This window comes from Antedon mediterranea, chromosome 1 (genome assembly GCF_964355755.1).
Source record: "Antedon mediterranea chromosome 1, ecAntMedi1.1, whole genome shotgun sequence".
Lineage (NCBI taxonomy): Eukaryota > Metazoa > Echinodermata > Crinoidea > Comatulida > Antedonidae > Antedon > Antedon mediterranea.
In genome coordinates this window covers 16248712-16276566 of record NC_092670.1, presented here as the reverse complement: position 1 = coordinate 16276566, position 27855 = coordinate 16248712, and the positions used below count along the sequence as shown (strand labels likewise).

The following is a 27855-nucleotide window of genomic DNA, read 5'->3' as shown; positions in this document are numbered from 1 at the left end:
AGACACGCACTAGTGTAGACTACGGTTTGCCGAAGTTTGCCGACTGGTCTACACTGAAGTAGACACGTACTAGTGTAGACTACGGTTGGCCGAAGTTTGCCGACTGGTCTACACTGAAGTAGACACGCACTAGTGTAGACTACGGTTTGCCGAAGTTTGACGACTGGTCTACACTGAAGTAGGCACGCACTAGTGTAGACTACAGTTTGTCGAAGTTTGACGACTAGTCTACACTGAAGTAGACACGCACTAGTGTAGACTACGGTTTGCCGAAGTTTGTCGACTGGTCTACACTAAAGTAGGCACGAACTAGTGTAGACTACGGTTTGCCGAAGTTTGCCGACTGGTCTACACTGAAGTAGGCACGAACTAGTGTAGACTACGGTTTGCCGAAGTTTGCCGACTGGTATACACTGAAGTAGGCACGAACTAGTGTAGACTACGGTTTGCCGAAGTTTGCCGACTGGTCTACACTGAAGTAGACACGTACTAGTGTAGACTACGGTTTGCCGAAGTTTGTCGACTGGTATACACTGAAGTAGGCACGAACTAGTGTAGACTACGGTTGGCCGAAGTTTGTCGACTGGTGGTCTACACTGAAGTAGGCACGAACTAGCGTAGACTACGGTTTGCCGAAGTTTGTCGACTGGTCTACACTGAAGTAGACACGCACTAGTGTAGACTACGGTTTGCCGAAGTTTGTCGACTGGTCTACACTGAAGTAGACACGCACTAGTGTAGACTACGGTTTGCCGAAGTTTGCCGACTGGTCTACACTGAAGTAGACACGTACTAGTGTAGACTACGGTTTGCCGAAGTTTGCCGACTGGTCTACACTGAAGTAGGCACGCACTAGTGTAGACTACGGTTTGCCGAAGTTTGTCGACTGGTCTACACTGTAGTAGGCACGCACTAGTGTAGACTACAGTTTGCCGAAGTTTGTCGACTGGTCTACACTGAAGTAGACACGCACTAGTGTAGACTACGGTTTGCCGAAGTTTGCCGACTGGTCTACACTGAAGTAGACACGTACTAGTGTAGACTACGGTTTGCCGAAGTTTGCCGACTGGTCTACACTGAAGTAGGCACGCACTAGTGTAGACTACGGTTTGCCGAAGTTTGTCGACTGGTCTACACTGTAGTAAGAACGGACTAGTGTAGACTACGGTTTGCCGAAGTTTGTCGATTGGTCTACACTGTAGTAGGCACGCACTAGTGTAGACTACAGTTTGCCGAAGTTTGTCGACTGGTGGTCTACACTGAAGTAGGCACGAACTAGTGTAGACTACGGTTTGCCGAAGTTTGTCGACTGGTATACACTGAAGTAGGCACGCACTAGTGTAGACTACGGTTTGCCGAAGTTTGACGACTGGTCTACACTGTAGTAAGAACGGACTAGTGTAGACTACGGTTTGCCGAAGTTTGTCGACTAGTCTACACTGTAGTAGGCACGCACTAGTGTAGACTACGGTTGGCCGAAGTTTGTCGACTAGTCTACACTGTAGTAAGAACGGACTAGTGTAGACTACGGTTTGCCGAAGTTTGTCGACTGGTCTACACTGAAGTAGGCACGAACTAGTGTAGACTACGGTTGGCCGAAGTTTGTCGACTAGTCTACACTGTAGTAAGAACGGACTAGTGTAGACTACGGTTTGCCGAAGTTTGTCGACTGGTCTACACTGAAGTAGGCACGAACTAGTGTAGACTACGGTTTGCCGAAGTTTGTCGACTGGTATACACTGAAGTAGGCACGCACTAGTGTAGACTACGGTTTGCCGAAGTTTGTCGACTAGTCTACACTGTAGTAAGAACGGACTAGTGTAGACTACGGTTTGCCGACTACTACACTGAAGTAAGCACGAACTAGTGTAGACTACGGTTGGCCGAAGTTTGCCGACTGGTCTACACTGAAGCACGCACTAGTGTAGACTACGGTTGGCCGAAATTTGCCGACTGGTCTACACTGAAGTAGACACGCACTAGTGTAGACTACGGTTTGCCGACTACTACACTGAAGTAAGCACACACTAGTGTAGACTATAGTTTGTCGACTGGTCTACATAGAAGTAAGCACGCAAATATTGCACAAAATACAGCACGCCCATACAGCACAGAGGTAAGCCTGTTGATAATAAGTATCGGATTCTATATTATTTATTCAATTATTATTTAATCATATACAGTATATATAATGAGTGATTGGATACTTATACAAATGTAACACAATTAAAAAGTAATGTGGAAGAATTTCAAGGAATATATATATATATACTAGTACCTTTTGAATATTTGAAAAATGAAGAAATCTTTGTTTAAAACTTGATTTCTCCATGAAGCTGCATAAATATCTTCTACACAACGAAGAAGTACATATATAGAATAAATTACAGTAAGTATTGGTAGTATAAAACTGTACAGCTACTGTTTAAAGTAAATTATATTTAGGTGTATATGTAACAGTTGCCACATTCACACTTAAACTCTCATCTAAAGCTGTGTCTGGGGGGGGGGGGGGAAAGCTACTGTTTAAGGTAATTTATATTTAGGTGTATATGTATTAACAGTTGCCACATTCACACTTAAACTCTCATCTAAAGCTGTGTCTGGGGTGGGGGGGGGGGGGAGCTACTGTTTAAAGGTAATTTATATTTAGGTGTATATGTGTTAACAGTTGCCACATTCACACTTAAACTCTCATCTAAAGCTGTGTCTGGGGGGGGGGGGGAGGAAAAGATCCAGTATGTACTGTATATAAACAAACACGACTTGTATTAAATTGCGTTTTCAAACGGTGTTAAATTATTCTGAATACGTCTATGGAGTAACAACATTGTGTTACATACTCCATCATTATTAATTTTTACCGATATTATAATTATAAACTACATCAAAACATGGAATGTAATGTTAAAACAAAATAATTTTTACTAAAAATGTTCAAATTAACTATTAATATTATTAAAAACAAATGTAAACTTTTAAGAAGCAATGAAAAAGGATGTATCCACAGAGCATCAAGCATTGGTCTTTCGCTTTATATCTATCATAAGCTCACTGTTAGGTGGGGCTATATCGTATGCTGCGATGACTAGCATCAGCTCATGAATGAATACTCTCTCATCAAAATATATAAAGTATATAGTACTAGCCCACTGCACAAGGTTTGGTCTAGTACTAGCCCAATGCACAAGGTTTGTTCTAGTACCAGCCCAATGCACAAGGTTTGGTCTAGTACTAACCCACTGCACAAGGTTTGGTCTACAGTAGTACTAGCCCAATGCACAAGGTTTGGTCTAGTACTAGCCCAATGCACAAGGTTTGGTCTAGTACTAGCCCACTGCACAAGGTTTGGTCTAGTATTAGCCCACTGCACAAGGTTTGGCCTAGTATTACCCCAATGCACAAGGTTTGGTCTAGTACTAGCCCAATGCAAAATATTCGGTCTAGTACTAGCCCAATGTTCAAGGTTTGGTCTAGTGCTAGCCCAATGCACGAGGTTTGGTCTAGTACTAGCCCACTTCTTTGTGGACTAACCTAACTAATTAAATCATAAGTTAATGAGCAAAGACCTCTACCACCAGGTTCAATTAAAACATTTGTGCTGAGGCTATTGTATTATCATAGAGTTGTTGTAAGTAAGTAATTGTGTTGTAATGTATGGCACACTCGCATTGATATGTGTAACACTGTAACAAAGCCGTATTGCATGTTCATTGTGGAATGCTTTAAAACATGCTTAATGTAAGCACCTAACGCTTTTCCAATTGCTTATTTGGACAGTCAAACAATAGTATTATTTCAATAACTATTGTCATCATTAATGCCTTTACACTATAAATAATAAGCGAACCAAAATCAAAATAAATATGGATTATTATGAAGAAATGAATGTCTAAAAATTAAGTTTCATAAAAAAAATAAATTAAAAATAATATATAAAGCAGCGTTTAAAAAAAACTAATAGCAAGCAAAGGTGTTCAAATAAAAGTTTCTGAGATAAAATGTGATATAGTATCAAAGAGGTTAGGCTACTTCTACTCCTTCTAAGGGCAGTGAAGCAGCCTAACACTGAGCTATCACTACTGTATGAGCTGTGTTGCCTAAGAATGTTTAAATACAATTAAAAGTTTGTAATACATGTACCCTTAGATTTATTTTGTAAATACAGTATGCTTTTATTTTTTGAAGAAAAACAATCCTTTTAATGTGTTTTTTTCATATTTAATTTACTGCGAGTTTACCGACTCTGCTTTTTGCATGACCATTAAAACATGGTTACAAAAATCTCGTGCAGCTCCCCTGCCACCGTCCAGCTTTGATACAAAACCAGAACATGTTATAACATCGTGTTGAGCGTCCTTTGGAGCGCCCCCTATTCCATACCGCTTCACACATTCTAAATCAGGAGTATCGCTTCCTATAAATATGAACAAGTAAAGTAAGTACAATAGCACTTTTTTTTTTTAATATTTTAACATAGACATGAAACTAATATGCTATCTGAGGTTTTCCGAGGTTGGAGTAGTGGTGGTGTTTTGGCCTACATTCACAGTATCGCAGAACACCACTAAATTTACCATTCCAAATTTGCACTCAATGCACTCATGATTAATATTCCTAGTAGTTTGCAGAGGCAGAAGACCTTTGGAATTAATAGTAGTATTTTAACCACAGTTACAGTAAAACCGGTATATTGAGAGGATCCTTATAGCATTATTCTGATATTAGCTGAGATTTAAATTTAAATCTATTTGGCCGGTAGGTGACTTTCCTTACTGACCTAAATTCAATTTTACTGCCGTCAATAGATTATTATTACATATATACTGTACATTATAAAATTATTTTCTCTTTTCTTTCCTATGTACAAAGTTTGTGATGAATTAATTATAAATAAGAGCAGCGAAACCCAAAAAAGATTGCTGTACAGTATGTATAAATTAAGCAAATTTCATTAAAACATTTTCTGTGAAAAAAATGTACAGGCCTAAAACAAAACAGTTTCACAAGCCCGTCTTGGGTTTACTGGTCACTGGCCAGTGGACTTGTATTGAACCCTGATCATTTACTTTATTGAGTCTTAACATCAGATCAAAATACAGTTCTTATTTTCACATGCAATTCCAAAATTTCGCATGTTGTATTTCATTAATTTGATAATAATATGAATATATTAACAATAACAAATAATTCATCCATATAAGTAAACAAATAAATTATGGATATCAACTTAAAAGTGTCAAGCAATTTTTAAACAAAATATTTAAAAATATTTGTAAATAAATCATTTTGTTTGACAAATCCAAAAGAAATTACTCACATTCTTTAGCTTTCGCCATCTTGGCTGATGGCTTGATCACAAGTGATCCGGTCCACTACTACTTCCTGGAAATCTGTTGTTATTGTTTCTAGGTGACGTCATACTTTTTCGTAGCAGTGATGTGTATACGTGATCGAGATATACAGCCCCTTCGTTGCGGTTGATTGCGTTAGTCCCCCTCTTTCTGATTTGGATTGCCTCTCTGATTCTATGCTTGAATGTCGAGGGAGTGGCAGAACAAGCTCAAAGGATTTTTAAGAAATATGGTATTTCCACCGCCATGCGTCCAACGAACACTCTTAAAAGCATTCTAGTCCACCCCAAAGACAAGAAGGACATCACCCAAACAAGTGACATTGTTTACGACATCCCTTGCAAAAGTTGCAAGAAATCGTATATTGGGGAAACAGGTCGTCAATTTGGAGTAAGACTGAAAGAACACCAAAAAGACACTAAAACGGTCACCGATCGTAAATACACTCGGGCAACAAGAAAGGAATCAACATCCGAAATCCACAAATCCGCCATCACAGACCATGCAGCGCAAGAAAACCATATCATCGATTGGGATGGGGCAAAAATTCTTGACAGAGACTCTAACCCATTCAAGCGTAGAATCAGAGAGGCAATCCAAATCAGAAGGAGGGGGACTAACGCAATCAACTGCGACGAAGGGGCTGTATATCTCGATCACGTATACACATCACTGCTACGAAAAAGTATGACGTCACCTAGAAACAATAACAACAGATTTCCAGGAAGTAGTAGTGGACCGGATCACTTGTGATCAAGCCATCAGCCAAGATGGCGAAAGCTAAAGAATGTGAGTAATTTCTTTTGGATTTGTCAAACAAAATGATTTATTTATTATCTACAATCCTACAAAATGCACTTATTCACAAAAATATTTGTGTACGTTTAGTTTACTTACCCATATATGCTACTTGATTCATGTCAAGTTTCAACTCTTCCCGCCATTTTTCAATTTGGTCTAGTTTCTCAAGGCAATTCAATGAAATCTCTACACCAAAGCGTTCGGCAAAGCGCTCGTGCAGTGTATTCTTTTCAGCTAATAACAAAAAAAGAAATGAATGAAATTTTTAAAAATCTATCCTAAAATTTCAATTTTTATTTTCACAATATTATAACAACATTTTTGATATAGACAATAAATACAATGAAATTGGGAGAATAACAAAGACGATGATATTACATGATAGTTTTTGGTATAAAGCACTGTCTACTGTACACTATCAAACTTGTGTGACAAAAAAATGTGATACACCCATATATGGACATGATGATGTCATATCACTACAGTATCACTACCATATTTGGGCACATCACACATTTTTTGTCAAACTAGTTTGATAGTGTAGACAGAGCTTAAAAATATCAATGAAATAATAATGTCCACTTACATGAAACAAATTTAACAACCATGCCTTTCTTCATAAGTTCTTTAATTCCTATTATATCTGTGTGATTGTATGACTGGAAATCCTTCCCATCTAAATAGATTAAAACAATGCAAAAAAACTGTTTAAAAAATAAGCAAGAAAGATCATGATATGTTGCTACAAATAAAAAGTGTGACTTAATTTTACCTGCTGTGTAGTAGACCTGATTATCAGTCAATACACCCTCAATTGAGAACACCACTAACTTGACACCTTGCGGCTTAATTTTACCAAAGTAGCCATACTTAACAACACGCTGCTCGGCTATGATCCAGTCAATATCTGTATCAATGTCAACGCTGTATTCGGGTGCCATCTCAAAATATCCAACTCTGATGATAAACACAGTGGAAACAAATAAAAGAATAAAGCTCTGTCTACACAATAAACTAGTGTGATGTGCCCAAATATGGTAGTGATATGCTTAAATATGGTAGTGATATGACATAATCATGTCCATATGCGAGTACTGTACATCACATTTTGTTTTGTCAAATAAAGTTTGATAGTGTAGACAGAGCTTTACAGGCACAAGATTTAATCTGAAGAACTGTGATATCATACAATAAGGTGAGGTTTTTAAAAGTATTCCAATTGATGATGGCAAATTTTGGAGTGTGACTAAAACCAAGGCAATCTAACAACAGGATGCTGAGCTCCGGAGATCAAAAGGTTTATCTGTGGCTGCGACACGATCAGTTCCACGCCCCTCAACATGCATCGTAAGCTTGGGAAAATATGTACATGGTACAGTACTGTAGGTATTTGTAGCAGCCAGACATAAGACCAAAGAACTGTCCCTATCTTGCCTTGCTAAAGCCATGACTGTAAATTTAGAGTGATAAACAAACCATAATATATTTATGACATACTTGCCGCCTTGAAAGTACCCATCTAGTAGAAGTTGCCTTTTTGCAAAATAGAATGATCCATTTTCAAGCAGTTCACCATCCCAATCTTGGCGTCGAGGACGGTTTGCTGGATCCAAGTTTAATGGTTCCGTTATATCTCCTATCCAACAAGAGAAGACAGATAATTTCAATGTATATTTGTTAAAGATGGGATGAACAATAGAAAACTGTAAGTGTGCATTGAAATATATTCAAAAGAATCAAAATCAACTAACCTTTAGGGACCTCCTGCCATCTGAAACTATGTGAACGGACTACAGCGAATACTGAATCAAAACCGTCTTGCCGCAACATTCGAGCTGGACCCTGAATGTGCCATGGGTGAAGGCACGGAGCTGTGCACTGGATCTGACCAACAAGATCAATCTCTGTATATAAAAAAATCATGTTATAATCCGATTCTAAATTTCAAACTGTGCATATCTATTTTTCTTTTTCTGGTTGTTGTCATACTTGTTCAGAAATAAAGTCATGAATCAATTACAGTGCTCTAATTTCTCCATTGTATGAAAATCTATTGAAGAATAAACGCAATAATGTACGACCATGTGGCGCAGAGTGTATATGCGCTCCAAACGCAAGATCTATGCATTCCAAACAAATGGACGAACAAGGCATCATGTAGATAGAAAAATTACATAGAAGATAATTAACCACTTTCTATTGAACCAAGAGCAGCTTGCTCCTGTTAAGATTGTGCTTGATACTGTATGACATGCTACCGAATAAATATTATTTTTGTATTATCTGTAACAAAAGCTTTTACCAGGATGAGCTTGCAATAACTCTTGAACACCTTCTAAAGAAGTTGCGGAGTCTCGAGCCGAGTGTGCACTCCTGCGAAAGACCTTTGCTCCCCACTCTGCACCAACTCGGGCAATTTCATCATGATCTGTTGAGACCCACACACTGTCAAACACTACAAAAAAAATCACTTAATTATTAACCCTAATTTAAAACACTTGATTATCAGGTCACTGCTGTAATACAATTTCTGGTACAGTAATGTAATTATAAAAAAAAAAATAAAAGATTAAATTTTTAGAAATTAGAGTATTACTATAAAGAAGAAATATATGTATTTTTAATTAATTAATATACTACAATAATAATTATATCTTTATACTGTAAATAGCAGAATAAGCATATAATATGGAATCTCAATTAAATAATGAAAGCAATAGTAATACACATTAATACATCTTTAATAATTATTAATATTATTAATATTCATCAAAGGCAACAGATTAAATATAGTTAGTTGATAAGAAGTCACTACGCCGGTGACTGGCGGTTTGATCACTAGGCCTAGTAGTACTTTTAGGCAGGGTAAGAGGGTATATATAAATAAATAGGCTTAGTACTAGACCTAGTCCTACTATAATATAAAAAATTAGCTAGCCTAAATAACTAATTTTGTAGGCCTCCTAGAATGTTACCTAGGCTAGTCTAGCAACTAGGCCTAGGCCTATCTCGATTTACAGTCTGTAGCTAGGGATGCTAGTCAAGTCGCCCCATCGCAAAGTCGCCCCATACACAGTCGCCCCATCGCAAAGTCGCCCCATCGCAAAGTCGCCCCATCACAAAGTTGCCCTATCGCAAAGTCGCCCCAAAACGTTACAAAATAGTTTACAAGTGCGTAAAATGTCGCAATGATACACAAAATAACACGGAACGTGTAGGCATAAAAAGGGGAAGCCCCGCCATGTAGTCTCAGGTCACACGATCGGCACGCACCACCATCATCAGAGAGGAAGCCCCCGACTAATCACTCCGCGGTCGCACTAACGTGCTAGCTTACCAGAGGGAAACCCCCGTAATTACTCCGCCGTTGTCGCACTACAACGCACCATCTGAAGATGGGGAAACCCCGCCGGAGTTTTACTATGATATCAGTCGCGTTCGAAATCGGTCGCGTTTAAATTTGGTCGCGATAAAATGATGTTATACGATCTAGGTTATTTTTACTTTGGTCGATGAATATGTATTATTATTATTAGGCCTATATTAATAATTTGTAAACATAGTTTAAGATTATAATATTATCCAGCATAATGTCATTTAACAGTACATAATTATTTAAATGTGAAATATTTTATAGGAAACGTAGGCTACGTCTGTGTCTTTTATTTTATATGCAACAAATTACGTAAAACAATTTATTTATAAACATTCAGTTTACTATTATATACATAGTATTACGTAATGAACATTGATTGTAAGCCTGGAAAGGCAATCCCATCATTAATTAAATTATATCCATTATAAAATTGCATCATATCACCACTATATGTCGTAAATGATGACGTGCGTGTGTGTATTCGTCGTACGTCCGAGTACGTATTATTCCGTGCCTCTTCACGGTCTTGTTTAATTTAAAATTAAATAAATACCCGATATGAGGATATTTATTAGGCATGATAATTAGAATGTTCTAGGCCTAACCAAAAGGGTTGAAAAGAATTTCTTCAGTAAAATGATCATTGTGCTGTTGAATAAAAGGCGACTCGCCATCTGAAACATTCTCTGAAACCAATCGGAGCTACGCCGTCTTTCTGCTGACCGTCGGGGATTCCCCTTTTTAAAAAAGACTGTAAAAAAAAAAAAGATACTGTACGATGGTTTTTCCATGGTCAAAATGTAGCGTTTTAATTTTACTAAAATACCTGCATGTAAAACAATCATATCGGCGATGAAATCCTTTTTTTTTTATTTCTTTATTTTGAAAAGTCATTATAAAATTAAGACACATAACTTGTCAATAAATGCAAAATGATCAATAAGTAGCCTATAACACTCATTGTCTTACAACACTGTTATTGTTTTAACTACTGTAAATCTATAAGAAGGCCTAGGCTACTACACATTTATTATATTATCCTAAAAAATTAGCTGGTATCCACGCGTAGGTTGAAGAAAGATTCGTAATTGTGGCTCTGGTAACTAATTTTAAAATCATATTAAATTAACATTTTCGAAACTATAAATCAGGGATAATCTTTTTAGAACTTTCAAACCAGGGACTATTTTTTTAATGATTTTTAAAAAGCACATCACTCCATTAAAACCTGTAAAATAAAAATTAAAACACAAATTATGTATATAGGATAAACATTATACTGTATACGACATTTAGCGCGACCAAAATAACAACGCAATCGATATCAAACGCAACCAATATGATTAAAACCGTGGGCGACTTTGCGATGGGGCGACTTTGCGTTGTTGGGGCGACTTTGCGTTGTTGGGGCGAATTTGCGATGGGGCGACTTTGTAATGGGGCGACTTTGCGATGGGGCGACTGTGCCGGGGCGACTTTGTTTTGGGGCGACTTTGCGATGGGGCGACTTGACTGGATCCCGTAGCTAGGCCTAGGCTAGGCCCTCTCTTTCTCTTTCTGGCATATGATGATTTCTGTCTTTTTAGCCTAATACGACTTATTTATAGGCTAGGCCTACAGTAGGTAGGCCTTGGGCAGTTAGCCTACTGTAGCTAGGCTAGCTACTGTAGTGTGGTACGGATTACGGTCGAAGCGGCCGCCAACCAAAGCGGCCGCTAGTTCAATAACGGTAATTTGTATGGAACGCCGTGTGCGCTTTGATTGTCGTTGTTTTGTCATTTTTGATTGTCATTGTTTCGATCGTCAGGTTTTCTTTTCCTCGGACGTAAATAACAACTTACATTATTAATATTATGTAATATATTCTCTTTTTTGACAGATTGAATGTGATACCTTCTTTTAAACGAAATGGCGAATCGATGATTACTTACTTTAACTGTTCTAAATGATATAGGCCTATATGTTTAATAAAGTCAATAAAAAACATTGTGGTGTTTTTATTGTATAATATATAATATGCCAATTATTAAGAATAATATATATATTTTTTCAGTAAAATATATCAAATCAAAATATATATATTTGTTATTGTATATTAATATATTAGTAAAGTAACTACTGTAAGTAGTACGTGTTCGCAAACATAATTTAATTACAATAACATGATGACATCAATCTATTTATTTAATATCCTAAATTGTTTTATACCTTCAGATATATAAATATTGATCAATTTAAAATTAGTTTTAAATACTAAAATAAGACGTAAGTGCCTGTACGGTACGGTAATTAATTACGTGAATTTCTGCTAATAACTCGACTGGCGGCCGGCCAGGAATAGTGCTGTAGAAGGTCGCGTTTTCGTCTTCACGTTGCTTCATTGAAAACACAAACAATGTATTACAATGGAATAACACTTAAATGTATAACACACCCTATTACTAATAATAAAAACCAAGATTCGATAGTACAGTGTAAACGAGATATAAAAATTCGGCAATACCGTACGTAACTTATTATTGCAATACTGTATAAAGATTCGATGTAAATGAGATATAAAGATTCGGCAATACCGTACGTAAATTAATGCAATACTGTAAAGATTCGATGTAAATTAATGAGATATAAATATTCGGCAATACCGTACGTAACTTATTATTGCAATACTGTATAAAGATTCGATGTAAATGAGATATAAAGATTCGGCAATACCGTACGTAAATTATTAATGCAATACTGTAAAGATTCGATGTAAATGAGATATAAATATTCGGCAATACCGTACGTAAATTATTATTGCAATACTGTATAAAGATTCGATGTAAATGAGATATAAAGATTCGGCAATACCGTACATGAATTATTAATGCAATACTGTATAAAGATTTGATGTAAATTAGATATAAATATTCGGCAATACCGTACGTAAATTATTATTGCAATACTGTATGAAGATTTGATGTAAATGAGATATAAAGATTCGGCAATACCGTACGTAAATTATTAATGCAGTACTGTAAAAAGATTCGATAGTATGTAAATGAGATATAAATATTCGGCAATACCGTACGTAAATTATTAATGCAATACTGTATAAAGACTCGATAGTATGTAAATGAGATATAAAGATTCGGCAATACCTTAATAGTACGTAAATTATTATTGCAATACTGTAAAAAGATTCTATGAGATACAAGGATTCAGCAATACCGTACGTAAATTATTAATGCAATACTGTATAAGGATTCGATAGTAAATGAGATATAAATGTTCGGCAATACCGTACGTAAATTATTAATGCAATACTGTATAAAGATTCGATAGGAGAGTGCTCAAGAAACGTCGGGTCAAGAGGATAAAATAAACAAATAAATAAATAGTACGTAATAAATGAGACATAGAGGTTCAATAGTATGTAGATTATGATGCAAACGTAAATTATTAATGATTCGATAATATATAATGTAAATATATTTAGTTAGTTATTAATATTAAAATACAAATAAAATATACATTAATTTATCCGCAGGCAAACTTAATTATTATAGAAATATAAAGATTCGATAGTACATGATTTGGCTTATATTTATTGGTTTGACCATACACACAGCTGTAACTCAACTCGCCATAGGCCATGGCGTTGACAACGACAATCAAAGATTAAAGCGCACATGGCGTTCCATACAAATGACGATATTAAACTGGCGGCCGCTTTGGTTGGCGGCCGCTTCGACCATACTCCGTGTGGTACCACCTCATCACAACTGTCACAAGCCTACTATATACTAGCGGATTAGCTCTAGGCCTACCTCCCGAGTCGATGGCAGCTCGTAAAACCCAGCTTATCAGGGGTTGTCCAGCCAGTGGTTTAATATTCTTTAACTTGATTCCTTTACTTCCTCCACGGGCTAAAATAATACATGCAAAATGTCCGTTTTTAGGCACTTTTTCTCCCCCAGCATCGATATCCATTTTTAAATGTCTTCTTCCCTCTGTCCGATGCTTTGCCTGCTGCTGACGTACGCGACGACGACGTACTCCCCCACACCAAAACCAAAACACACCCCCTCTATTATTAGGCTAGAATGTCTTTTCCTCTCTGAACGACAGGTGGCGCTGGAGTAGATTTTAAATCAGAGTCATATAATATAATTATATGGCTCTGTTTTAAATCAAAGCCCTTTTTTAGTCTTTATACCATTCAAAAGTTGTACTGGTACATCAGAAAAGTTGTGTTTTTATAAAAACCATGATTGACATTAAACTTGATAGCTTATGCATTATTTTAAAAACAGCATCAAGAAAGATAATATTCAAATCTTTCAAAAAAATGGAGAGAGAGGTGAGAAAAAAAACACCAGAAAAATCGTTCATTTACAAAGAAAGGTGAAAGATTATAATTGTTAACATTTATAAAGACTTATTGTGCTAGCCTTTTATTCAGAGTTTGTGTTAAAGTAAGAAATAATAACCATTTCATTGAGTGTAGACGATAATGCAGATAATTACAAATAGCATCTAAGCTGAGAGTAGTCCCATGAACTAGGATTTGCTTGAATAGTTAATCTGCATGACAACAACAAAATTGAGCTAGTTTTCTTGTATCTATCACGCTTGATCACAACCCCGCTGCAACGTCATATCTTTCGTGTTACAATTCTGGGTGTAATAAAATCCAGAATTGGCCTCAACTAATATATAAAGATATCGTATATAGGCCTATAAGATATATAAACGGTCAAGAATGTCACATAACCAAGCCGAAAGAGGTGCGGGTTCAAAGCATCTTGCTGCAGTTATTCTTGCCCGTGGCGGTAGTAAGGGAATCAAGTTGAAGAATATTAAACCGTTGGCAGGTATACCACTTATAGGATGGGTGTTGCGAGTCGTCATTGATTCAGGAGGTGTGTATTTTTTAAAAAATTATATAATTGGTTTATACACCATAATGTTAGTTTCCGATTAACCAACACTTTATAGAAACACATTAGGCATAGAATATTAAATCTAAACCGCCCGGTGATATACTGAAATTTATTTAATTAATTTGAAATCTGTGAGAATGACAAAAAGTCGCCCCAACCGTGATACGGTATATAATATACTTGGTTTACATCATAATGTTAGTTTCAGATTAACCAATATATAATATACTTGGTTTAAACCATAATGTTAGTTAATGTCTATAATGTCATAAAGTGAAAATGTTCTTATGGTATTACATTTGTATACACATTAAACTATATTGTGTAACTTGTGTGAATAATAATAATAGTTCATTCTTTTATAGCGCTCTACAAGCAAGCTTCTCTAAGCGCTGAAATAAAACTGAAACTGAAATTGAAACTTTATTAAAACTGCAAAGTTGCATATTAAAAGTATGATTTTATAAATCTTTAAATAATTTACATGATTTTGGTGGACAATATACAACATCAGTATTTTCATGAATTATAAATTAGCATAATCCTGGTCGACGTAACCTTTAGAAATAATTTCAATATCCGAACAAGGACAATGTAATAAAATATACATTTTTGACGAATTATCACGAAATTTGACTTGGATTCTAGAGTTTAATTTGAAACTGGCAGATGCACGAAAATTTGGTACCTCAATCAAATTTCTTGCATTGCGCTTTACGTTCCCAAATAAATGGGAACCAAGCTATTTTATTCAAAAACCGCATTGACACTATTTATACATAGAAACATAGAGATTCACTATAATATTTCTATAGTAGAAATGATCATTTTAATGTTATTAATATATGACCGAAATGTCTTACGGGTATTTCAGAAGTAAGGGGTGGGGGGGGGGGGAGGAGGAGGGTACAGTAACACTACTGTTACCACCTGTTGATATAGGCTTATAAATGGTACTTGTATCATTTAATAACATAACATATGGAATATAATCTTAAGTGCTTCTCTGTTTTCCCGGTTTGCAAACACTCTATAGAAAATGAATAACATATTTTTATTAAATTTTTGTGGTATACAAAATTTAAATTTTATGCTTTTATTCTCGTAATCCGCCAAGATTAAATACATAATATGATTATAGATAACATTCAATGGTGTCGAATAATAACTAACCCCGAGAAAACGTATGCAATATAATATGGTATTTCTTTTTAAAGATTATTTCTTTTGTTGGTGATTGACCCGGAATCAGGCATAATAATATGCTATTGTGTCTCAATGTTTGTAAAGCATACCTCCCCTGTTTTGAATTGATTGTTAAATGTTTAAGGGTTTATTTTCTAACCTTGTGCCACCATTTGCAATGACCGCCAGGATTCCGTGAAAAAAAACCCCGAAATGCTGGATTTATTGATAAATCATAAGTATCATGTAGGCCTACACCATACATTTTTAATATGTTAGTGGTTTCAAAATGCAAAAACTATGTAATAATTATTTAATACATTAAAAACAACCTATACATAGTTAAAGCAATACGCTGTAGACACTAATTTGTTGTTGAGCTATGGAGAATTGTGTACTCTGTATTATATTTTCCGAAATAAACGATTAAACGAATTACGTCATTGTCATGCACGAAGAGTAAGGGATAAAATCACTCTTCCAGACAATGATTTGTTCATGGGAATTAACTTTAACTTTCAATGCATTGTGGAACTGTGATTCGTATGCTTATTTATCACACAGTATTTGATAGCGTTTGGGTGTCAACTGACCACGATGAAATTGAAAAGGTATCTCGTGAATTTGGAGCGAGCGTCTTCAGACGAAGTGCGTACGGGGCTAGGGACGGTGCATCATCGCTGGAAAGCGTTCAAGAATTCCTCGAAAATCACCAAGGTATGTTCATTCATTCATTAGTGTATAATTGCTTCCATTTATTACCATTTGCATATAATATATATAAAAATTATGTTTGCTCTGAGATATACAAAAACAGGTGAAAGAAAAACTAACAAAAACAATTACAAAGTGCAACATCACTCTCGTATGGAATACTACAAAATTCAGTGCCCGAATGGCAGCTGGATAAAAGCTGTTATACGAAAACCTATTTATACGAAACATGATGGACTGGTAACAATATAGAATAATACAAATCTGCAGTTGGTGGTGGTGTTATTGTAATAATAAAAACGGTGTACATAGTTCACTAGAATTTAACTAAGTTTACAACCTACAACAGCAAATGATACAACTGCATGATACAGTATAAACATTAAGTCCATCGATCAACTTAAATATTATAATTTATGTAATTGACGGATAAAAACGCAATATTCGGAAAGCCCCGGGATAATTTGTATTGATTGGTAAAGAACAATTGTGGCGTCACAGTGTGTACTGAAAGGTACAATAACGTTAATATGATCGAAATAACGTCTGGCGTACAAACAATGAATGTTTGCATGCAGTAACTCCACAACCATGACCAACCAACCATGACCAACCAACCATGACCAATGAATATAAGATGAGCAAACAAGAATAAACCATAATTACTCCTACAATATTTACACAGTTCACTGTGTTTGGCATGAATTTATTTCTCGAACAATAAGCCATAATAACAATAGGCCATAATAACAATAGGCCATAATAACAATAGGCCATAATAACAATAGGCCATATAGACTGTACTGTTATTATGTACAATGAGATGAAAAAAGATGTTATGAAAATACAAGCGTGTGTGTTCCCAGTAATAAAAATACAACACCTAATATTGTAGAATATATTGAATAAATGACTTCGGAAAAAAAATGTTTAAAAAAATTGCTCTTCTATACTATAGTTCACGAAGAACTGAGAATAATTTCTCTAAGTTTTCGGAAAAATAATGACGCAATTGTTTTTTTAGAGGTTGCTATTAATAATATGGCGTCACCGTCACAAATGTCAATTTAATAGATAAGACAGGTTATAAAGTTCAGTATTTAATTTTACAAAATTTTAGGCGCTCGGCATACCCTATTTCAAAATCATGCATCGATCCACCACCACTGCTATTATCCGACCGTGTAATAAGTAACACCTCGACGTTTTCGGCAAAAGATTGAAGCATTTATAATATCTCTTCTATGTTGTCTTCTTAGAGGTAACCGTCATGGCTCTTGTCCAGTGTACGTCACCATGTCTTCAGCCGTGGCATCTGCAGGCCCCTGCGCGCATGATCATGGATGGTGATTACGATTCAGTTTTTGCCGTCACTCGTCAGCATAAGTTTAGATGGGAAGAAGTACAGGAAGGTAAGCTTGACCATGGCAATCTATACAACACAATGTTGAGCTCCGGAGATCGAAGGTTTTATCTGTGGCTGCGACACGAAAGTTACACGCCCCTTTTTTAATAATATTAACAGACATCTCACTTAGTCACGAAGAATATACATAGTACTGATGTTGGTTTGTCGCAGCCAGACATAAGATTAAAGGATTGTTACGAGTTCCTATCTTGGTACGGCGAGCTTAGTGTCCTGTTGTTATATATTTCCTTGGTTTGACAATAGAGGTATAAAATTGGCCCTCCTTGGTTGACTCGATTCAATCAATTAGTGGCACTGTAGTTTGGTGCTTACCAATTCTAGGTTCAAAGCATACAGTTTAATCCCCTTCTTGTTTAATGGACACACATCTTTAAAAAAAAGTAGGAGTTTCACCTAGTTTTTTTTTCAATTATCAAATAACAATAAACATGTGTAGTTACATTTTCAGTATGTCTACTAGTAGTTAAAAAAAGGCTATGTTGTTTAATTTTAATTTCCGATTATTTCTGGTTTAATTTCCGATTTATTTTTGGTTTAATATCCGATAGGAGAGAATACAAAACCGTTAAACCTTGATTCTAAACACCGGCCTCGGCGACAAGACTGGGATGGTGAACTTGTCGAAAACGGCTCATTTTATTTTAGTCGCAGAAATCTACTCATGAATGGTGTATTCCAAGGGGGAAAGTAAGTAAGCCTATTATTGAAAATATGAATACAGTTATTGTAATCACAATATTGTGTATCCAAACAAACCTGCAATCTGTAATCAACTATCCCACAACCAGTCAGGCGAATAAAATCATTCAAAAATTCATATAAAAGACTTCATACAAACATGTAATTAAAATCACTACCAGTATACCTTTCGCCTATCATTAGTCGACAGTCTCTTGTTAATCATATGAGCTTTGATTGCTTACTATACAATACATGCTTATTATATTCACTTTTGATAAAACATTCAGTAGACTTGCCTCAAGTCTCTAATCTAGCCATATTATAATATTGTTATTATTATGTTATATGGATATGTCTCGATATTTAGTCGTAATTTCGAATTTGTTAGGAGACATAAAACAAAACTAGAGGAAATATATAATATAATGTTTAAGGGTCCCGAATGTGGCCCTTAATATGTGCTCTACTGTTTAGTAGTTTCATTGATATTGTTTATAATTATTCCCTTAGTTGTTAACATGTTATTAATGTTACGTTATATTAACATTATACTTATGTGTATTGCTATTCGTTAAAGGGTAGGCTATTTGGAGATGGGTTCAGAGTATAGTGTTGATATCGACACAGACATAGACTGGCCAATCGCGGAACAGCGTGTGGTAAAGTTTGGTTACTTTGGAAAGAGTAAGCCGCAAGGGGTAAAGCTGGCTGTATTTGGTGTAGACGGTGTATTGACGGATAACCTTGTATATTTTACTGAAGGTGAATTACGAATGAAATTACAATTGATTGTAATCCATTCTTCCCTATTCAATTTATTCCGGAGTTTACAATACAAACAATAACATACATTCCACATGCTAGACCCGATGATAATAACAATTCACATTGATCTCTATACACAAAAAAGTTAGTAGGCGTAAAACCAAAATAATGAATTTCATTCATTCTTTTCCTTTATTTCGGATAGTACAACCAGAATTAAACTAATAAAAGCCTTGAATCTTTAGAAAATGGACATTTTACAACCTACAACCAAACGGACGCAATGGGTATCCGAATGCTGTTGGACAGAGGACTTACAGTCAAACTGATTGCTTGTAAGTTTGAATATTGAAGTATTATATACAGTATAGAAGAATCCCATTGAATTGACACCTTCTGAAGGCACTATATAGTGAATGTCGTCTGAATAGGCGCCTGCTGACCGTAGTTCTTTGCCATTCACAGAAAGTGTCCTCTAAACCTCTGTCTACATTATGAAACTAAAAACAAGTGTGATGGGCCCAAATATGGTGATATGCCCAAATATGGTAGTGATATGACATTATCATGTCCATATATGGGCACCTCAAAATTGTTGTCGCTTACAGTTCGATAGTGTAAACAGAGCTTTAAATATAATGAAGTGTAGTGTTTTCTCTTCGATAATGAATAGAGGTGTCTCTTGAACACAGGGTTCTACAACTAGAGTGAGCTTATGAAGCTTTTCTTTAGAGTAGAAATGTACATCTACCGTATCAAACCTTACGTGATGTGCTCATAAACATGATCTAACTCTATGGACATGATGATGTCATATCACTACCATATTTGGGCATATCACTACCGTATTTGGGCACACCACATTTTTTTTTGTCAAACTAATTTGATAGTGTAGACAGAGCTTTAGGCCTATCATTGATTTCAAGAAAGACGGTACTAGCTCTAAGATAACGTTATTATACTTTTTATTCAGCTGAAGAAAATGAACTTCATCAGAAGTTTGCTGACAAACTAGGTGTGGAATTAGTAATGGGATGCGAAAATAAATTAGCCCAGTTAGTGAAATGGAGAAACAAAATGGAGCTGGATATGACACAAATTGCGTATATGGGTAAGGAAACACAATGCTGATTTAGTTTTAGTTTAGTTTTTTAGTTGATTGTAAAATAAGTATTGACATCCAACTCTCAAATTCATCAGCTCGATATATACAAACTAATGAAGGCACTTTAAATTCATATACTTTATTTATTAGAGTAAGCCTACATAACATACACCGTCCACCAGTTTAGCAGTACAGAACACGTAAACACCGTATTTTATACGGTCATAAATTACAAAATCATTATCAATTAATCATGTGTAAAAAATATACAGTAACTAGTGCCATTACATAGTTGCGCGCGCGCGCACCCATACGCCCACAGTAAAATACTTTAATTACCTTTATTTTTACAGGTTGTGATTTACCGGATCAAGAATGCGTGAAAATAGCGGGTATTGGTGGAGCGCCTAAAGATGCGCAACACAATCTTAAAGTCATGGCCTCGTTTGTATCAAACTTGGACGGCGGACGAGGCGCTGCTAGAGAATTTTGTAATCATATAATTTTAGTTATACAAAAAGCCACATCTGATGCCATTCGAAGTGAAACTTAGATAAATATTGCATTAATATGATGAAATATGACTACATCGGCATACTATATTTTACCACTGCACTATAACATATCATAGAGGGGTACGTATTAGTGGTACGTGTGTGTGATATCGGAACCTCATAAGTTGCATTTATTATTCAAATAATATATCTTGATCCTGTTGATTGTGTAAATAAAAAAACTCCAACTGGAGTATCACTCAATTGTAGATAGAGGTTGACGAGGGGAGAGCTAGATCAGCCTGGAGAAGCTCTGTGGGAAATAATACATTGTGGGAAAAGACAGTAGGCCTACTCTTTATGTTTATTAAATGAATCGTTTTAGATTTAATTGTGTGTGTTTTTACGTTTGTCGTTTCTATATAATAGACGTCATGCATCCAAAACAACGTACGGTACGCCGTAACGATATTATTTATTGTCATTTTAACAACGAGGTAGGCATACAAATGAAATTTGGTTGGGCGGTTTACATTTTGATTTACATACAATTATAGGCCTATAATGAATATAACAAATTCTAATGAATCTAAAGAGATCTTAAGAACTTTCTATTAAATACGTGAATTGAATTACATAGTGCAAACAAATTAATGATTGTCGGCAGCGTTTAGTGTTTTGATTCGACTACTCGAGTGATTCTAATGCAACTAGGCCTACTCATAACCAACCCCCAAATTAACAACTGTAGACAATTATTATAAATATCATATTCCTATATCGATCGTCATATTATTAGAAATATTACTTTCTAATAGAGAGAAAAATTATTATGATGAAAATAACATTCCTGCAACAAAAATATGTTTACAACACGATTTCCATTGTTGGTGGCTATATACGTATACGTCACGTCACACACTATTAAGATTATAGGAGCAGACGCTTTTTGTTCGTTTGTTCGTAGTGTTAGCTCGATCGTCCCTCAAACAATACAAACATCAAGGAAAAACATTAATTAAAATGGTTTCAAAACCTGATCCTGAAATTGATGCAAGGCTAAGTGAGATTCTTCAAAATGTTACACAAATTGACATGTTCATGGATGCTATTTTCAGTTTCTTATACCGACGGTAATACATTAATTTTCATAATTTTCTTTAGGCCCAACTTTACCTCGAACGGTCATTAAAATGCAGCGCTGAAAGTGGGATTTGGAGGGCGATAAGTTAGTACTTATAGGTGGTAAACAACTGACGTTAGGCCTAGATAGGTATTAGGCTCCAATATGGGGTTATATACTAAACTAATATAGACTAGGCCTATTTGTAATAAAATAACAGTTTTTATATTATTATTATTATTTTTAGTCTACTCTAGCTAGCCTAGAGGCTAGAGTCTAGACTTTAGTTAATTACATTTTTAAAAATTGTACTTTCTTTAGAACGGATTTTTATCACATTATGACAAGCAAGACAGACGCAATGGGACTTCCCCCAGGAGCAGCTCGTCGGCTCATAATGCAGGTAAAATAATGCTGAATCTAATTACATGTTCTCTCATTGACATCCATTGGCCCATTGGGGGAAACAAAATAAGTAATTGACAGTATTCACTGCCATCAGTCAGTACAAACTTAAAATAATCCTGGCTTGATCATTATGATTTTAGGTTTACATTTCCAGGGAGATTCCATTATTTGTTATTTATTTTTTCAGACCTACTTGAAATATGAGCAGCTCAAACATGGTGTTCCTACAGAACCATCTGAAACAGGTATTTATTACGTCTCCGCTGGTCATAAAAACACATACTGCACATTATTTGGATCTATCCTCACGATTGTTTTGTACACGAGACGTTCATGCTTTTGTATACATTTTGAGATTGTGATTTTTATTCCCTAGGCCAGTGAATAATGCATGATAAAACCTGTAGAATGCACCGTTTATAACAGCAATATTCTGTAATGGTTCTTCTAACCTAAATGTTGTATTCCTAAAACATGAACATTGTCATTCATTATGTGGCATAACGGCTATGAGCGATCACTGGCTAAACCCATGGGCCCCGGATCTTATTATATGGGGCCCCAGACCAGTACAGGTCCTGGAGAGGAAATGGCTTTAAAACATGTCGAATAAGGCTAACAAGCACGAATGTGCAATACTCGGGGTACAGCGAAAGAAGCTGTATACAGACGTATACAGTTAGAAAGTAAAGAAAATAGGTTTCGCCAGGGCTCGAACCGGGACCTTCTGCGTGTTAAGCAGACTTGACAACCACTACACTACGAAACCTCTTACATTATAAATGTGGGTTACAGAAAGTTTTTTAATCCATTTAAATTACAAATAAATGGTAATAAGCACAAAGCAAAATAAACATGTGTAAAAGTGATAATTACCGATTACACAAAATAAGTATTTTAAAAAATAATAAAAATAAGATATACTCTGTATAATTATCATATTGCGTATACAGTACTTTTCACCATAAATTAAAAAAAAAAAGGTTTCGTCCGGGCTCGAACCAGGTACCTTCTGCGTGTTAAGCAAACGTGATAACCACTACGCCAAGAATCCGCATATAACCATATAACTACATAACGCTGTGGTGTGTGTCACACATTGTGGCTTCTTAATTAAACAAATTAATTAACAAAAAATTAAAAATCCGGCTCTATAGCTTTGAGGACATGTCCCTGTAGTATGTTGATGCCAAATCCCAGCTCAATACTATAACGAATAAGGGAGGAGTAGTACTTTAAAAATCGCACTTTTTACTCAATAGTGTCCAGATGGAGGAAGAGAAGGAGAAAATGAGTAAGTACTAGACTCGGGTACCCCGAGTAAAAACTAAAAACTCCAGTGTTGAAGGGCCTGTCACACCAAAATCAGTCAGGGCCAAAATCGGTCCGGCGGACCAGTTTTGGCTGCCAAAATCAGTCCGGAGGACCATTTATGGCTGCCAAAACTGGTCCGGCCTGGATAAAATCGGTCCGGGCAGTAGGACTGTTTTTGGCCGCCAAATATGGTCCGGTCTTACAAATATATGGTGCGCAAAATGAGTCATAATGTATATATCATTAAAAAAAGGCCATGATTAGTCATTATATTGAAAACTACGGGGTTTTATTTGTTATTTTAATATTATAAATTAAGCCTGTTTTTTTTATTATCATTATTAGTAGTAACTCATCAATAATTAGTAATAATTGTTAGGCTTTTTGTATACAATATGTATCTCTGCCTGTTTTTAATCCATTTTGTTCTTTTTTAACATCTTCGTTTCCCCATGATGTTAAAAACAATTTAATTTATTAATTATTTATGGTTAATCAATCAATATATCAATTCAATACAATTATTATAAAACAATTATCCAATATTGATTAGGCTGAGGAAGGAAAAAGGCCTCAATCATAAATAAAATCTAGCTGGCAATATCAGCGTCTCATACCCGTTCGTGTGAGTGTGTGGCAGGCCGAAATATGAGTGAACACCTAAGTCATGTTTTTAGATAAAATACATTTATTTATAGTATTTATCCGACAAGATAACTTACTAATATATATCATGGGATATTTTTCTAGCCATAAACAACTTAAAACAGCATCATAGGCCTAGTAATTCAATTAAAATCGACAGAAGAAAAGCCCGGACCGATTTTGGCAGTGGCGGACTGCTTTTGGCCACAATTTTAGAGCCATATTTATCGTGACAGGCCTCTTTGGGTTTCTAAACCAAGGGCCTGAGGCCTCTACATTATCCCCCTGTTTGTATTATATATTGAAGAATTCATACCAGTACAGTACAATCCACCTTTTGCTGGAGAATCTTTTTAATAATAGTAATTCAAATTTTAGATATTCCAGAACCTTTAAACATAGTTGAAGTGGAAACAAGTGAACAACAAAGTGAAACAAGTGAACAACCTAAAGGAAAAGAACATCTCAAACCAAGTAAAAGCAACATACAACAAAATGAAACAAAACAGAAAACGTAAAGTATTTAATTTATAATTAATTTGTTAATCCAAAGAGGAGTAAAATTTCACTCTTCCTTGGGTAATCGAAGTAAAAAGATTGGCAACGAAAACTATTAAAAAAAAAAATCCATGGTAATACTACAATTTTACGATCTTTTTGGTAACATGCTAAATCCATGCCAATCACATTTATATTTAAAGGATTTCAACAACTTTAAGTCAAGCAGACACATTTAATGGTGCCATATGTGACACGTACTGGTGGTCACAATCTATCAAGGATGTTGACATCAAAGTTGCGGTACCACATCATGTAAGAAAAGCTAAACAACTTGATGTAAACATTCAGGCCTCAAGCATAAAGGTTAGTGTATATACACAGCATCAGATACTAACGATAAAATCACTGATCAGCATCAATCAATGAAAAATAATATATTTATTTCATTCTTTAAAAATACACAAATTCTAAACTGTCTGGTTATATACTGAAACTTTAAAATTAATTAAAACCGAGATTCAGATACTTACTGTATGCAGATATCCTATAACCATTAAGCTCTGTCTACACTATTAATCTTTATGTGACCAGTGACATAAAATGTGCCCATATATGGACACGATGATATCGTTTCACTACCATATTTAGGCATAACACACTTTTTTGTGTTACCTTTTGAAAGGTCGCATTGAAACCTACTGAACAAAATAAGACACCTGAAGTCCTTGTTGAAGGAAAACTAAAGAATCAAATCCGTACTGATGAATCCATGTGGAGTTTAATACCCGGCGAATGTGTACAGGTTAGTGACAATTATCTATTAACTGCAGTAGTTACACGGCATAGATGTATAACAATAAATTATATTGTATTTGTAAATACCACAGGCACAGAACAAATTCTGAACCGCCTGGTGATATACTGAAATTGATTTAATTAATTTGTATTCATTAATTTGAAACGATAAATGAGGAAATCTGTGAAAATGAAAAAAAGTCACCCTAACCGAGATTTGAAGCCAGAACCTTCTGCTTGTCCTAACCATTGGGGCGAATTATAATTAATGTTCTGTGCCTGTTGTAATAAATTATATATAAATCCAAAGGAAAATTACTGAAAATAATGACAATGCTGTGGGTATCAGTGGCAGGAGAAAAATAAAATAAAAAGCTAAATCAAAACGATAAAGTAAAACAGGCAGAAAAATTAGCAGAGCTTTCAGGCAACACTAGCCCTTCATCAGTGATATATAATATATTTATACAATCATTTTTTTTCTGTTAACAAACGTGCATAGCTAAATCTGGAGAAACGCATAGAAACATGGTGGCACGCTGCATTGCAAGGCGAAGCAGAGCTTGATCCAAAATCAATCAACAACTCGCAATCAATGAATGAGTTAGATGAGGATGATAAACAAGGCTTCAGGCAGGCTATGTTTGATTTTGAACAAAAGCAACAAGGAAAACCAACTAGCAAAGAACTGGTATGTAAAAATAGAATTTTTCACTTTTTTTTTGTAAAGCTCTGTCTACACTATCAAACTTTATATGACGTGCCCATATGGACATGATGATGTCATATCACTACCATATTTGTGCATATCACTATCATGTTTGGGCATATCACACATTATTTGTCAAACTAGTTTGATAGTGCTTAAAGTCGCAAAATTAGATCATTGTTTGCATTCTTCAGATACTGGTTATACTAGAATTTACGATTTCTTTACAGAGTGCACATGAAATGCTGAAGAAAGCTTGGGATGTTGAGGGTTCACCGTTCAAAGGTCAAACATTTGACCCTTCTGTTGTCAACATTTCAACAGGGTGAATAAAGTCCAGAATGTTGAAATCGGGGCAACTGCAATAGATTTTCTTCCAATTTTCTTTCTTTATTATTTTGCTTCATGGACAGTCAATGAAATTAAAGGATTGTTATTTTTCCAAGACAACAATATGACGTCGATCAATAAATGTTTTTTTACCTATGTTCACATGAAAAACAAACGCAATGTTGATGTTTATCTACTATTAATTTGTTTTCTTTAACACTTTGACTGCCAAACACGAAGATCTTCGTTTTTAGAAACACAACGCTTGACTGCCAAACACGAAGATCTTCGTTTTTCGCGTTTTTTTACGAAATCCGGTAGATAGGTTAATTATTGGTATATACTATAAATATGAACACTATATTCGGTCTGGACCGCTAATATTTTACCATTTGAAAGTAACTAATCTGGTTACGAACGACTGTCAAAATGGTACCTGTCGAAATAACAAACACCGCGCATCACAGTAGCGCGTAGAGGGATGGCTTGGCGCATTGTGTATCGGTCGCGCGCTAACCCATGCCGCCGAAGCATTACAAAGGTTTTTGTGGATTGACATGTTTGTTTGTTATCTGAATAAAAAATAATGGAGTCATTTTCAATATGAAGTCTTTAATTTTATTATTGTATGTATACCATAATTGTTGTAATTATCATCAGTTTACTATCTAGGCTAGTAGTACTAGGCTAGCCTAGGCCTAGTCGTAAAACGGTTCCGGACCAACTTTAGGCCTGGTTAACTAGGCCTGGTGTCTTTACTATGTGGATTTTGGCGAAACATTGATGTAAGATTTATTATTTATAAAATGTAATACATTTTTCGATAGTGATAACTTGTTTTTATAGGCCTATCGGTGCCGTGTAAGTAACTTTTTTGTTGTTTGTTGATCTCACCGGACGATATTTTCATATTGTAATGTCTTGCACAAAATCGCGAATATCTCGACTTTCTTGCGCGAAACTACGAAAAACTAAAAAAGTGGGTTAATTTCATTTTACTATTACGATTTACAAATCGTTCTTGGTACCATTGTAAAGCTAAAATCTTTATGATTATTTTAGTCTAAATTACATATAAATCAGATCACATACATGGCTTCAATCAGCTTTAATAAAAACATCGAAATGGGCTAAAAACGCTGGCGGTGGCAGTTTCTAACTGGAAAAACCTCTGGCAGTCAAAGTGTTAAATAAGACATAT

General features: G+C 35.4%; 3 protein-coding genes across 3 annotated transcripts; 2 read left to right on the top strand and 1 right to left on the bottom strand.

Moving 5' to 3' along the window:
• Positions 1-2142: 2142 nt before the first annotated feature.
• Positions 2143-13550, bottom strand: LOC140058833 (N-acylneuraminate cytidylyltransferase-like). The gene is made up of 8 exons (XM_072104588.1): positions 13341-13550; positions 8458-8610; positions 7907-8059; positions 7653-7791; positions 6928-7112; positions 6742-6831; positions 6252-6389; positions 2143-4417 (listed from the first exon to the last, which is right to left on the bottom strand). Exons 1-8 carry the CDS (start codon positions 13501-13503, stop codon positions 4227-4229), a joined length of 1212 nt encoding a protein of 403 aa, XP_071960689.1. The 5' UTR covers positions 13504-13550; the 3' UTR covers positions 2143-4226.
• A 576-nt stretch (positions 13551-14126) lies between these two features.
• On the top strand, positions 14127-21220 carry LOC140058825 (N-acylneuraminate cytidylyltransferase-like). Its single transcript, XM_072104577.1, has 8 exons — positions 14127-14435; positions 16206-16358; positions 17615-17767; positions 18333-18471; positions 19043-19227; positions 19476-19565; positions 20204-20341; positions 20689-21220. The coding sequence occupies exons 1-8, from the start codon at positions 14276-14278 to the stop codon at positions 20886-20888; spliced, it is 1218 nt and encodes a 405-aa protein (XP_071960678.1). The 5' UTR covers positions 14127-14275; the 3' UTR covers positions 20889-21220.
• Positions 21221-21806: 586 nt separating this feature from the next.
• Positions 21807-27845, top strand: LOC140058817 (nudC domain-containing protein 3-like). The gene is made up of 8 exons (XM_072104564.1): positions 21807-21962; positions 22274-22355; positions 22548-22605; positions 24698-24833; positions 25021-25183; positions 25503-25622; positions 26118-26306; positions 26555-27845. The coding sequence occupies exons 1-8, from the start codon at positions 21853-21855 to the stop codon at positions 26651-26653; spliced, it is 957 nt and encodes a 318-aa protein (XP_071960665.1). The 5' UTR covers positions 21807-21852; the 3' UTR covers positions 26654-27845.
• Positions 27846-27855: the final 10 nt, after the last annotated feature.